This window comes from Zonotrichia leucophrys, chromosome 13 (genome assembly GCF_028769735.1).
Source record: "Zonotrichia leucophrys gambelii isolate GWCS_2022_RI chromosome 13, RI_Zleu_2.0, whole genome shotgun sequence".
NCBI lineage: Eukaryota > Metazoa > Chordata > Aves > Passeriformes > Passerellidae > Zonotrichia > Zonotrichia leucophrys.
The window spans coordinates 113,177-127,823 of record NC_088183.1 but is presented as its reverse complement, the minus strand read 5'-3'; the positions used below and the strand labels follow the sequence as shown (position 1 = coordinate 127,823).

Below are 14,647 nucleotides of genomic sequence, written 5' to 3'. Positions count from 1 at the left end.
CCCCTTTGTCATTTTAATTAGACAGTTACCCATTGATTCCAAGTGGGCCTTCATTTTCTAATTATTTAGTATGTAATCTCATTAAACATCTTCTAGTGGACAGGATTGCTCTAAAAGCTTTAGTTCCAGAGCTCTAATATTAGGCTTTTGGCATTCATCCCTGTTTGTGAAAAGCAGTCCGTTTGTTTACCAGGAATTTAGATTCCCATTACTGGCGGAATTAGCAACGAGCTATTAGTCTGATTCAAGCACTTAACAATTGCTGATCATCTCCTCCTAGCTTGGGGATAATGGAGGTGATCAGCTGTAAATGGAAAGTATGTGTGGCCATTTTCATGGAGGCACTTGGAGAAAGTGCAGCATCCCCTGACCTCTGCTGACCCTGGGGTTTGCAAGAAACCCAAACACCAAGTCGCTTCCTGGAGGAGAGCTAATCGCCTATCAGAAGAGCTTCCATTAGAGACTAACCAAGCTCAGGCTCAACCGACCCTGCCTCAAATGAAAAAAGGTTCAGCCGCAAAGTCCCTGGAGTAGAAGTGATTAGCCTCTGATTGTATTTACCAGGATCTGTTTCAGTGGGGGAGGCTGCTGTGGAATAGCTGCGAGTTGTGATTCCATAGCAGTGGGGAACTATCCTGTGGAGCTCAGCAGTGCTGATTGGCTTCCTCTTTCTCCACTGTTGTCCCCAAAAGCTTTGCGTGGTACGTGAACGCCTCAAAGATTGCTTTGACAATTCTCCTTTTTATTCTGTGTAGTTTATTGTGTGAAGTTGCCTATCATTTTGGCAAATGGAGTGATTTTTAGGATGTACTGAAAAAGATATTTTCATTCCTTATAGATGCTGAACCTGTAGTTCTTTCCTATCAATTGAAAGTTACCTTTTATTGTCAGCTGATTTTGAGAGGTGTGCCAGAGACCTGTAGCCAGGAATCACTGTTTGAAACCAAAAGTGCTTTAGCTTTTTGTCATCTGCAATAACATATTGTTCCCCCTTCTAAAAGGGAAACTGCAGCCACTTGATGCTTACTAAAACATAGACATTTCTTGGAGGCAATGGGAATTATTTGAATGAGGCAAGGACACTATTTTTGGACCTGCAAAATCAAGGTTTATCTCTGGCATCATTTTGCTTATGACCTCGGGCAAGAAATGTGAATTGGTTCTCCCACTTGTCACAAGAAATCACTTATCTAACAGTTGGCTGAGCTCACTGCTGGAGGACTATATGAATGCCCTTTGTAAATGCTACAAAGAACCTAAGGCTCTGTCAGAGTTCTAGAAGCCACAGCTGAAGTACCTGACAGTGAATGATATCTGTAAAAGTTAAGATTGTTTTGTAAGAGATTCTAACTCTGTTCTTAACATTTCTGTTCCATAATGTCTCCAGCAGTGGAGATAAGGAGTGTAGCTTCTATGAAATAGAAAGGAAGGCAGGAGACTTCTAGAGTTGCAAGATAAATTTTATTAGTCAGACCTCACATTACTTTACTCTTTAAAAAATAATCTGCATTACAGTAATTAGAAGGTTCCCTCCTCCTATATGCTTGCTCATTTTTAAGACTGTCTGGATAGAGAATTTTAATTTGATTAATTTTGTGTTTTGTGGATAATCTTTTGTGAGACCATAGGTGCTCACAGGATGTTGTTTTCCACTTTCTGGGAACAGAAGCTGAAGTGGGGTTCTTAATTGCCCTGTAGTATGGTTAGTAAGCTGGTCTGAATGGGTTTAGGAAATGTGCCAGTCTTGGAACATTGATGGTGCTGACAGAACTGAATTGATAGTGATACTGGCATGACAATTCTAGTAGCAGTTAAGTTGTGCATGCATATATACTGTGTAGTTGAAAAACTGTGATATATGGAGACCAGGTGTTAGAAAAGTCTAAGTGAAAATGGGTTTGTACTCACAACAGTGTGAGTACCTATGAATGAAGGTGTAGTTAGAAGTGAATTTTTCTTGCAGTTATTGATGAACAAGCTAAGAGGCAGCTGTGTATATAAAGGTGCATGAAAAAAAGACACGTGACACTTGGAAAAAAAACCCCAACAAACTGACATGTTTTGTTTCAATTTCAGTCTAGAGTATGATTTGTCCAAGTGTCAAGCATTTTCCTATACAATCCAGGATATGACAGAAGACTGCAGTTGTAGTCAATAATCCTCTTAGTAGGAACTTAGTGCCCTAAACATGAACAAGAAATTGCTAATCCCTTTTTCCATATCAATCTGTTTTACAGCACTAAATTTGGGAAAGAGGAAAGATCACAGCACAGATGAGTGGGAGATCAATGCAGTACACTGTGTACCAGTGTGTGTGGTACAGATCACTCAGAAATCTACTCTGTTATTCTCACAAGTATTCTCTCTGTTGTGTGGAATAGTGAAACAAACAAGATTTTCTTCTTCCCTGTCACTCTCCATTAACTTCTAGAGATGACAGATGCTATTACATTACAGTCAAGGATCTTGATACATTTCTAAGTCCCACAATATGGAGGATTGTCTAATGTACTTACTATATTAGGGTTACATGGACTCTATTTTTATTAACTAATGGTGGCAAACATGTGGAAACAGTGCTGTCTCTTGCTCCAAATAGCCATATTTCAGCAGGTAAGGAGAAATATCAGCATTAGTACAGCTGTGTATTAAGAAAACACATTCATTCCTACTGCATGTAAATAATACATTGCTTCTCTGTGTGACAGAGGAGATGATGCTGCTGCTGCATGCATGTTTTCTTCTCTCTACCTGCCTAGGAAATAAACAGAAGTCTGGAATTGGAAATGAAAATATTACCACTGCAGTAGGATAATTACTTTGATACACATGATGGTGTAAGATTCTGTAATAAGGTGTCTGACAGTGATGTCCTTTCTTGGCAACAGATAAAACACAGGATAAAAAGAAATACTCAGCTACTCTGCCTCTGTTCGGGATTATAATCTTGTTTGGATGTGTATAGTATTGTTCAGATCTGTTGCCTTTCTCTGAGTATGAGCAATGGGCTTGACATGTATGCATGGAGGAGCTGTTTTGAGCTGAGTTTCTGGCTATTTGAAAATGTTGGCTGGCTGGTGAGGCAACTCTTGCACACAATTGATTGTAGACTGTTAACCTATGCTCAGAAATCAATATTCACTTAACACCACATTTTAACAGACAAACGCAGTACAAACTAACAGCAGTTACACAGTGCACACATTTATATTCAGAATAAACTGGTTATGAGACGGTGCTTGGCAGAAGAGGAAGATGGGGCAAGTGGCTGGAAGGTGACAATGGTAACTTGAATATGTGGACAGATACAAGGAGATTCTTGCAACTATATGTCCCAGGGTTTGTGATCAATGCGCCTTCAAAGAGCCAAATGTATTCTCTAAGGGTTACAGAGATGGTCTGTCCTGAGGCCAGGCATCATCTTTTGTTGGATAAGCCTAAATCTACTGGAGTTGAGCACCATTCATCTTGAACAACAAAACCCTAGTGTGTTGCTAGCTGTGATAATGAATTATGTGTATGTTGAAGGAACAACAGAATGGAGCATAAACTCCAGTATAGTGTTCTTGATCTGGACTGGTATTTTTCATATACTTAAAAGAATGGATTTGAAAAGGGAACTGAAAGTAATCCAGAGATGGTATTTACTGAGGACTTCACATCTATATTTTTTAAGCTTTACTTGCAACCCACCCTGAAGCACAGGCTTCTAGTCTTTAGGAGGATATGCTCTATGCCTTCATAGGCTTGAGAAATGGATATCAACAAAACTCATTAAGTGCAACAAGTCCAAGTGCAAGGTCCCACATCTGGTATTGGGGCAACCCTCAATATCAGGACAGAGTGGGGAAGTGAAATGGATTGAAAGTAGCCCTGCAGCAAAGGACTTGGATACATGGCTAGATGGAAAACTAGACATGATTCGGTAAAATGCACTTGCAGCCCAGAAAGCCATCCTACAGCCTGGCCTACATAAAAAGAAGCATGGCCAGCAGGCTGAGAGGCGATTCTTCCCCTCTACCCCAGCCCACCTCCCCACCCGGAGTTCAGCATTCCAACTCTGGGGTGCCCAGTACGTGACAGACATGGGCCTCTTCAAGCAGCTTCAGATGAGGCCATGAAAATTACGAGAGGGCTAGAACTCCCCTCCTATGAAGAAAGGCCAAGACAGTTGATGTGGTTTGGCCTGGAGAAGAGAACGCCCTGTGGAGATCTTGTTGTGCCTTTTCAATACATCAGGGGGGATGATAAGCACTGAGACTTTTTTTTCAGGGTCTCTAGGGACAGGATATGGAACAACATTTTTAAACAGAAAGAGGGTATGTTTAGATTGACTATTAGGAAAAAATTATTCCCTGTGAGGGTGGTGATGCACTGCCATAGATTGTCCAGAGAAGCTGTGCTTGCCCCATCCCTCCAAGTGTTCAAGGCCAGGTTGAATGGGCTTTGCAGCAACCTGGACTAGTGGAAGGCAGTCCCTGCCTGTGGCATGGGGGTTGAAGCCAAATGATTTTTTAAGGTCCCTTCAAACCCAAACCATTCAATGATTTTATGCCTGAGGAGGAGCTTCAGATGGTGGGGTGGTCGGAGACACTGTCAGATCATCCCTACAGTCAGAAACGAAACTCTGCACAAATTCTGAAAGAAATCAGACCTTTGATTTAACCTATTAAGCTGGAAGATTAACCCGTTACTCAGAATGTGTACACAGCAGAAGCAATGGTGAGAACTGTACCTGCAGAGCTCAGCGCAAACTGACAGGGGGAAAGAAGGGTGCAAGTATGTGGGAGGTTTCCAGTGACTGCCGTTCTGCGTTAAGGCCGTTCCTCTTGTCTGCAAGCCTTCTGTTTCCCAAAGGTAAATCTGTATTGGGACATGCCTGGATGTGGAATAATATTAATAATATGGGAAGGAAAGATTCCTTTTATACCCAATTAATGTGGGCTAAGCAACAGGGGCAGGAACAGAGCCAGAGAAGGCCAGGAAGTAACAGCTCCAGAAAATACAGAGGAGGCCATAGGCATACTGCTCTGTTTGGAGCTGTCTCGTTGTGTCTTCCCTTCAGCCACCTAGGAAATAAAAAAGAGGGATGAATCCCAGTTAGACACATTTATGCTCAAACGTCTGGCTGCAGAACCTCTGGTTCTGAGCACTAGTGTGAGACTATTGTAACTCCCGTGGCCAGATATACAGCCTCCTATTTTTGCTTGTCTGTGGAAGGACTAACTTAAGGCAGAGTAGTCCAGTGTTCTGCATGCACATGGCATTCCTTGGTTTGATGTCCAAAGTCACATATTTCCAGATCCAAGGTTTTTCAACTACTGTCTCTAGGCCACTTGACTCACTGTCTTGCGAAGGCAACAAAGCATTGCGTACCTGGGACATTGCCGAAGAGAGAGATGTGCTGGCACTGTCTCCTTGGAAGCTTAGGGAAGATGAATAAAATAAGTCTTCCTGTCTTTCTAGAGCTGTCTGCTTCAGGTGCATTTGAGACCAAATGGTATTTTCTGCAAACAGAAGTAAAGTAAGAGTCTTACTGTGCTTTTCTTGTGCACGCCTTGGAGTCTAGTGAGCAGAAGTCTAGAGAAGCTATTTTCGGAAAGGCACTCACAGGCTGTGTGGTCTTGATTTAGAAAATACATATTCTCTGTTTTCTGAATGGCCTGTCAGTTTGTGAGTTTACTTGTGACATTGAGCAGACTGCAAAAACAGTTTGAACTGTACTTGAAGACTTTTGGGGCCCCTCTGCAACTTTCCCAACTCTGTATTTTGTAAGGGGCAGGTCTGTAGTATCTCAGATGAGATGATTAAATTGTAGATGTGTCTATAGTGCTGGGTGTAAGGCTTTTATATACTGTGGGAGGCAGGTTTAAGTATTAATCATTTATGTAATGATGCTGTTTTCTTTTATATCCTTTTAAAGCTTTTACAAACATAAAATATTTAAATCTCATTGAAGTATGTTGCTAAAACACTAGGGAAATAGAAGAAATACAGATTTAGGATTGCACAGTTGCATGTAACAGGACTTTTGCAACTGCTATGCTGAATCTAGTAACAGGCTGCATCAGAAGCTTCTTATCTTGACTGAGTAAATGAGGGGTGAGTACAGAAACAGAGGATGAGGAGGGGAATCCTGACCCCATAGTCCTGGTGCACAGATGTGGTTACTCAGCAACCTATGGATACAGCATGTCTCATCTCCCCTTGGTGATGTTTTTGCAGTGCCCTTCATTTGAATGATGTTTGGAAATAGCTTCAAGGGTGTTCGAGGTGAACAGAAATGTTGCCAAAAGATACAGAAACAGTTCTTAGAGCAGATCCAGGCTGGTCCCACAGGTTGCAGAGGAGATCATGGATCATTGCAGAACATAGAACTATACACAAGAGCAATGCAACACAGAATCTTGAAACCACAGGATTTAAATTGCTCTCTGCTGAGCTGTTTCTCTGTGATGTGATTGATGCTTACCAAGGCATTTGTTGCTCTCAAACATGCCGAGTATCTGGTCACACTTCTCCTTCTGGTTGCCACTGTTCTCACATGTACACCACAAGGAAACCTCCACGCTGGAGTTACTGACATAGTTGGGTGTCATGGGTGTGCCTGTCCCAAACCCCCAGATGAAAGAAGCATTATGAATCATGTTATACTGAAGGAAATGCTGCCCTGGAGGCAGAAGCCTTCCACTGTGATAAGCGTGTTACCCGGGCAATGTCAGGCTTGATGAACCTACCTGAAGTCTGCTGAGCTGTGAGAAAGTGTTGAGATTGCTACCCCTGACACAGGCACTCTGAGATGTATTGAGAACTGAAGCTGGTGCAAGCATTAAATTGTGATGTGTACACAGCAGACACATTGGTGAGAACTGTACCTGCAGAGCTCAGTGCAAATTGAAGGGGGGAAAGCAATGTAATGGTGCAAGCATTAAACTGTGAAGGATTTTTGTTTTAGGATGTGAAGGACTTGCGTGGACTCAGCTGACATATGGCAGCAAAAGGTACTCTTGCTTCTTGGGTAACTGGCAACACTGTGTAGCCAGGTGTCTTTTGACAAACAAATACTGCACACCTGTAGCGTGCCATTCGGGCAGTGTTCATGTAGCTCAAAACTAGCAGAGCCATCTGGAAAAACTGAAGGTATAGTCTAGATTTACAGCTTCTGAGGTACTGCTGCTCTTTACATCCTCTTTTGAGCTACTCTGAAAATGTTTTAGTAGGTTGGTAGATAGTAAATAGTTAAAACCAAAGACGACCTTCCTTCTAACAGCTGGTAGTGCTATGTTCTGGCTGCCTCTGAGAACACAGTGCAATGCTAACAAGCCATCAGGAATCTAAAAGTCAGGCAGTGATGGAATGCTGTATTTAATCACTGCTGTGATGGGATGCAACTCCAGCATTAGGAATGACAATGACTTAGTTCAACAAGCCCACAGTGTGCTGTTGCTGAGGTACTTGGAGTGCTTCGAACCAGCTGATGATGCAGAGATGCTTACAGAAATCTCAGGCAGGGATGGGGCAAAGTACAGCAAAAAAATGCCAAGGAAGAGTTCTCTTTGGACTGCATTTACCTCTGAGGCAAGGGAGAGCACTAGCATCCATCAGTAAGGCACGTTCACCAGTATACTGAGTGCTACCTCCTGCAGGAGACCAGAATGGTCCTTCACAGCATCAGAGAGTGCCTGCAAGCTTGTGGCCTGAAAGCATCTACCCTGTATCTTCCTGTGGATATCACTTACCAATCATCCCCATGTAAGCCTGCAGGCATGCAGCATGGTTGTGCAGAGAGCAGCCATCTGGAGACATGTCTACAGGTTGACAATTTTGTTGGAAGTCAGCCAATCGGGATCTGTAGAAAGGAAAATGAGACCATCAGTTTCGATGTTGTTCTCTTGGATAACATCCTCTGCTGCCTCACCCACTTGCAGATATGGTCTTCTAAGCAGGAGTCCAGAAGCCAGAGGCAATTCGGTTTGGTGTTATACTGGAAAGAACAATCAGGAACAATAGTTTTGCGGCGTCTTTCTCCACAAAATTCATCTTGACATGGACAGAACAGGATCCTTTTGGTGAAATCCTCAGGAACTTTTTCAAAGAAATTCCTTAGCCCTCTGTGGCACTTGCGCCGGTCACACACATCCTCACTTGCTGCTCCCTTGGTGCAGATGGAGGCATAGTCTGTGCGCAGACGAAAACACTTCTTGCTCAGATTACAGATGTGTGTTGCTCTCAAACATGGATTTGTTGCATCTCCTGCTAACTGTGAGCCTATAGAGCCACAAGAAACACAAAAACAATGAAGCAAGTCTCCAGAAGAGATTTGGTATGGAAGCACGAGCACTCCTTTCTTGATGGTCAGATTTGAAAAATTAAAAACAACAAAGCAAACCAGTCCTTCTATGTGCCTGCCATATGACACCATGATTATACTAGTTACAAGAGAGTATTTTTTATACTAGGGTTCATAGTTGGGTGCTTGTTTTGGAATATGGATCATTGTGGGTTATTAGCAATTTCATGGGCCTGCATCTGTGGCTTTATTTATGCATGGTAGGAGTGACAAATTTAGGCAAGTACCTAGAGCAGGCATTCCTCTGATTAAAGAGGCCATTACCCCAAATTGTTCTTAATAATCTTCAACCCATGAAAAGATAAGAGAGGGAAGCATTATATCACGTAACCATTACAATTCTTACCTGATACCAGAGCTGCCAGTTTATTATAATCTGTCTTCCAGTGTTCTTCATTTGCTGAATTCTCATAGGGAGAGGTCTCCAAATTGAGATAACCTAGGCAAGATACAAGATATTTAATGCAGTAGGAGATGGGAGAAATGCTTTATGACCAGATTTGTTTGTTTGTTTGCTTATTCTTAAATGGATATTTTTCTTATTTATGGCTGGTTCTTTCCTCAGGCTGGATTTCAGAAATGCTCTGTCTCACTCAAAGCCAAATGCCAAGAATCGTTCTTCTGGAAATGCAAAGCTATTACTGTATAAAACCCTCATTACATTTTGTCCAGCTGGAATTGGGTCTATCTAGTCATTTGGATTTTTCAGCTTCAGTAAGTGTCAGGAGCTGAGCAGCACAGGCAGGCTCTAGTGGGAGGTCAAGTAGAAGCATCCCACAAAAGAAAGCAGCAGAACACTTAGGGATGCTATGGCAATATGTGTCATAATCACATGTGTTTTCAGTGATGGATAGACAGGACCATTTTTAGGTATTTTTCACAGCACTAAATCTAACTATCTCAGTGTAGCTGTCAGGTTGGGTGGCATATTTGAAGGGCTGGTCCCATACCAGATCAGTTTTCTCTGCTCGTCAGAGTCGTAATGAATTCCCTTTACTAGGAGATATGGTTCCAGAGCAATTACCTACAGCACTGAGAAGTGGACATTGATGGTTGTTTTCACCTAGGGGGCGGGAGTAAGCCTTACTAGTACCTTGTAAATTTATATTACTTCATCTCACCATCTGTCATGCTGGAGTGAACGGTCCAGAAAATGCGTAAGCAGTGCTCCTGTCTCTTCATGCGCCGGTGGCACTTGCAGTGCAGCAAAGAGCTGTTCCCGAGGTCAAGCTCTGCATTCAGACATCTGACCCTGCTATCATGATCCAGTGAAAGGAGGCGAGTCTTGGCCAGGGCACAGTTTTCCAGGGTCCTGTATGTGGCATTGCAGGTGGAGTCAGAGAGACATAGCTGCTCTGCCATGACACAGTCACTGCTGGGCAGAGCCATGAGGTCTCCTGATCAAGTAGAGAAAAGAGTGTTAAGGCCCCAGTCAAAATGAATGCTACACAAGCATCTTGTAATTGTTCTGCAGGGATTCTGTCTTCAACAAGGACTTCTTGCAAGAAACAGAACTTGTTGCGATCTTTCATGTGCAGTAGTTAAGGGACAAGAGCTGTCTCTATTTAGAAAAAAAAAAGGATGAGTATAAATGAAAGAGGGAACAAAAGGTTAAATAAAAGCCTCCATAATAATTTTGTTCAACTTGGCTGGGATCAGGGATTGCTCTGTATTTTGGGGACTAGTAAATGCCTGTGAAAACTTGGGGTTGCTGAGGCCTGCTTTGAAGAGCTCTTCTATCTGGGCACGAAAACCACTGTATGGTAACACATACTATGTACTGTGAGTACTGCTGCAATTACTAAAGTATATGCTGGTCATTAAGAGATGTAGCGAGAAAACCATTTGCAGGGTATAGAAAACAACTACTTTAATGAGCCTGAAGACTTAAGAATACGTATTCTTTGTACAATAAAATGAATCCTTAACAAAGGATGCAAGTAGCTTCATATGGAAGGGCTGATATGCAGTCAATTAAAGTACATAGAGCCCAGTCTCTAAAATCCCTGCCAAAAATGCAGATGAAGGCTTGGCCCATAAGAACCTCATGAAGTTCAACCAGTCCAAGTGCAGATGCTGCACCTGGGTCAGGGCAATCCCAGACCCAAGTCCAGACTGGGAGATGAACTGAGAGCAGCCTTCCAGAGGAGCACTTGGGGATTCTCAGGGGTGAGCTGGTCATGTGCACTTGCAGCCCAAAAAGCAAATATGTCCTGAGCTGCATCAAAATCAGCATGGCCAGCAGATCGAGAGAGTAGATTCTGGACCCCACCTGCAGTGCTGCATCCAGCCCTGGGGCCCTCAGCACAGGAAGGACATTAACCTGTTAGCATGGGTCCAGAGGAGGCCCAAAGATGCTCTGAGGGCTGGGGCACCTCCCGCTATGAGACAGATTGAGAGAGTGGGTGTTATTCAGCCTGAAGAAGGCTGCAGGGAGACCTCCACTGGATCCCCTTTCAGTACTTAAAGGGGACTTTAAAAGAGGAGGGATAGCAACTTTTTATACAGGCAGATAGTGATAGGACAAGAGGGAACAGTTTTAAAATAAAAAGACAAGATTTAGATTAGATGTTAGGAGAAGAAGTTATTTACTCAAAGGGTGGTAAGGGCCTGGGACAGGTTGCCCCGAGCAGCTGTGGCTGCCCCATCCCTGGAAGTGTCCAAGGCCAGGTAGGAGAAGACTTGGGGCAACCTGGCCTAGTGGAAGGCGTCCCTGTCCATGGCAGGGGGGTAGACCAAGATGATCTTTAGGGTTCCTTCCTGCCCAAGTCTTTCTATAATTTTATGATTACGTTGTCGTGGGTAGATGAATTCAGTCTGTAATCTTTCTTCATTTCTGCAGTATATGAATCTATGTTTACAGTACAATTACAATGAGGTCTTGAAACAAGACAGTTTCCTAATAAAATTTATATATAGGCTGGTATATTTCTTCCCTTCAGGTCAATATTCCTTGGCTGGCTTTTGGAAGTGACTGTGCTGAGCCTTACAGCTACCTTTAGTGTTCTTTGGGTACCTCATGTTACCTATCATTCTCTTGTTCAGCAGGTGCAGTAATACTATTTCAGTCTGCCATCACTATAAATGAGGAGGAAATCTTGGTACAACTCACATTGCCCAGAGTACCATCTTCCCCGTGTAATTTGTTCTTCCACTTACTTCATTTTTGCTAGCTGCATCATTTTATTTGCTGCAAGCAATAGAATGCCAGCCTGCTTCTCAAAGTTTCTACTTTCCTTACAGCTCAGTAATATTATCTAGGTACCTCTGTCACACTTGTACAAGTTTCTTTGTTTTTCCAGCAACTTACTGTACTTTGTAATTCATCTGGCTCTTACATAGAGACTTGATGATTTTTCAAACTCCCTGAAAAATCTCTCATCAGGAATCCTTTGTATCCAGCACAGTGGGTTCAGGTGAAGGTGCTCTAAACCTCAACTTTAAAACATTCCTCCTCTAAACACATCATTTACTGTCTGTGCATTGTTATAAGCCCTGAAGTTTGGCAAGTTGTTTAATTTTTTTTTAAATTTTGTCTTAGTAGTCCAGTAACAATGTGAAAGAATGGGAAAGCTAATTCTTTCCTAGATCTGTGGTCTAGGTTGCAGAACATGCTAAAGATGTATGTGTATTGGAATCTCATCTGCAGTTTAAAAAAGAAGTTAAAAGGTAATAACCAATTAACACATGATGATTATTTATACCTTAGAAAAAAATTGATAGGTAATACAATACACCTTTATTCTCCCTTTTCAATGTCCTGTCATATAGATATGTCTATCTTGTTTCCCCTGGTGCATCATGCCATTTAAAGAAATGACAATTACAGAAGGGAACCTTTCCTTTATCAGTTATCAAAGAAGCGTTGGCATTTGGACATGGCAAGTTGTGGGAAATCTTTTGCAATCGTGGGCCGCCAGTGGCTACTGCAGTGTAAGTGCAGCAGCCCATCTTTTAGCAGTCAAAAAGTTGCAGCTTTTTCTGAGTGCAAAGCACCCCTAGACAGAAACTAGGAATGCTTCAGAGCAGTTTCTAATTTACTTATTCCTAGTCGCATCAACCCTGACGACTGAACAAGAGTTGAACTGGGTAAAGGAATAATTTCAATCCTCAGATCTTGTCATTTGGAGGCAGAGTAGAACAATCAACTGCATGTCTGCAGGAGTTCCTTGGACTGGTCTTCGCAAACCGAGCCTAGTCTCGGAAAACCAGGGGCCTTAAGCATTTCAGAGGGCGAATGAATGGGGGATAGGTATCAAAAACTGCTCTGGGCGAAGCCAGCGAGAGCGCGGCGCAGCCGGGACCAGCTCAGGCGAATGAGTCTCCGCATTGTGCCTGTCCGGCCGCGTTCAGGGATCGGCTCCCGGCACCTCCTCTCGCCTTCTCACGCCTTGCCTCCAGGGCAGACGGTCCCCTCCCCAGAGCGTCCCTCCAGTTTGACCGCAACCACACCAGAGGTTCCCCGTTTCGGGCCAAAGCAACAGCCGCCTCTCCTCTGAATCGCGAGCTCCTTCCCGCCGCCGGCGCGCGGGGCAGCTGGAGCCGGTGGCCGGGAGAGCCGCGCAGCTTTTGGGAGCGCCGCGCTCTGCACGCGCTCCGCGCCCGCCCGGCAGCGGGGGAGCAGCGGTCAGCCCGGCGACCGCGACCCCGGCGTCGCCCCTGCAACCCGCGGCGGGACCGCCGTGCGAGCGATGCCGCCGTCTGCCCGCCGGGAGAGGGACGGGGTCGTGCCGCCCTGCCCAGCCCGCCCCGCGCGCTGTTACCGGCTCGGGAGAGAAGCAGCCCCAGGAGCAGCGCCGGCCCCATGCTGGCGGTCAGTGGCTCCGAGCGCCGGGGCTGCAGCTCGCATGCTGCGCGGCCCCGCCTCGGCGCTGCTGAGCCCGGCCCGCCCCGTCGAGGTGCGGGCAGCGAGCGCCGCCCCCGGCCCGACCCACGGCGGGTGCGCGGCCCGCCCGTGGCGGCCGCAGCGGGCGGAGGGGCCGGGCGGTCGGCGGGCTGGAGTGAGGTGGGGCGAGTGACGGGGGTCATCCCGCGGCCGCTGTCCCCGGGGCGATCGGGAAGCCGCTGCGCCGGGGGCCGGGCAGTGTAGGGACGCTTCAAAAGGGGCGTTTTGGAAGGGGCTGCGCAAGGGGTTTGTTTATTAGGATTAGAAAGAAGAAGTTGACAATGGCCAGACAAAATCCTGTGTTTGAATAGAATTTATGCATCGTGTATGAAGTATATGAATATGCAACGGGCTATTGTTCTTAAGAGTTAATCCTTTGTTAGCAGGGGTCCTTTTTCGGGCTCGTGATGCCCAGAAAAAGGTACCTGGACGTCTGTAACTCTTTGTTTTTATTGTCTCATATTGTCCTAATTCAATTTGTCCAAATTGTTATTACTCTAATTGTGTTACTATTTTTATAACCTTTTTATTACTATTAAACTTTTAAAATTTTAAAAAACAAGTGATTGGCGTTTTTCACATTGATTGATAGCATACTTCAGTACCGAGACCAGAGCTGTGATTGCACATCCTCGGGGGCCTATTTGGGTAAAGGACAGTAAGTCTCCAACTTAGGAGAGTCTCCTTCACTCTGGAGGGATTGTTCTTGGAGTATACAGAGGCAGACTGGCTTTTGAGTAGATTCCCCAAGTGATTCTTTGGTGTGTGGATGGGATGACTGAGCTTGGGGCTTCTTCCTTTTGGCTTTGTTGTGAAGGCTCTTATTTCAGTTTCTTACCCGGTGCTGGCTCTGCCTTGATTGAGCTGTGTGTCTGCAGCCACACTAAAGATGGCATTTCTGAGAGCCCATATGGCATTTAGGCAGCATCCTAAAATCAACCAGTGCGGAAAAGTTACAGTCCAACACATGCACATCAAACATTAGTATATGAAAATGGGGCAAATGTTTTTGTAAGTCTGTTGTTTGCATAAATAGAGAGACCTACCCCATCTGCCTGAAAACCCCAGCAGAAAGGGTAATAACTGTCCAGATACATTAAGTATTCAATGTACATGAATATCTAATTCACTGGTGCCCTCTTCTTCTTGAGTTTTTAGGAAAGATTAGTCCTCCTGCTTACTGCAAGGAACTGGTGTGAGAATTCTTCTGCGTGGAATTTACTGTATATCACCATATTAAAGCAAGTAGCAGTTCCAGTGATACACTAGACATTTCATCTTGACATCCATGACTACCACAGCCAGTGAAAAGTGGGTTTTACCAAGGATGTATTTTGTTTGCTGTAGGTGTTGAGTTACTTAGTTGTACCTTATTTTGAATAGTGTTAATCTTATGAAGATTACAGCATGCT

General features: G+C 44.3%; 1 protein-coding gene across 1 annotated transcript; it reads right to left on the bottom strand.

Annotated features, from left to right (window-relative positions):
• Positions 1 to 1,449: 1,449 nt before the first annotated feature.
• GFRA3 (GDNF family receptor alpha 3) lies at positions 1,450 to 13,229 on the bottom strand. The gene is made up of 8 exons (XM_064725191.1): positions 13,114 to 13,229; positions 9,472 to 9,747; positions 8,697 to 8,789; positions 7,923 to 8,268; positions 7,740 to 7,849; positions 6,473 to 6,607; positions 5,377 to 5,507; positions 1,450 to 5,069 (listed from the first exon to the last, which is right to left on the bottom strand). The coding sequence occupies exons 1-8, from the start codon at positions 13,154 to 13,156 to the stop codon at positions 4,935 to 4,937; spliced, it is 1,269 nt and encodes a 422-aa protein (XP_064581261.1). The 5' UTR covers positions 13,157 to 13,229; the 3' UTR covers positions 1,450 to 4,934.
• Positions 13,230 to 14,647: the final 1,418 nt, after the last annotated feature.

Coding starts and splice junctions, on each gene's coding strand:
- GFRA3 (XM_064725191.1), bottom strand. CDS start 13,156: ATGGGGCCGGCGCTGCTCCTGGGGCTGCTTCTCTCCCGAGCCG. Junction 7,850..7,922: donor TTAGAAGACCATATCTGCAA/GTGGGTGAGGCA, acceptor TCCTTTCTACAG/ATCCCGATTGGCTGACTTCC. Junction 6,608..7,739: donor GGCTTACATGGGGATGATTG/GTAAGTGATATC, acceptor GGTTTGGGACAG/GCACACCCATGACACCCAAC.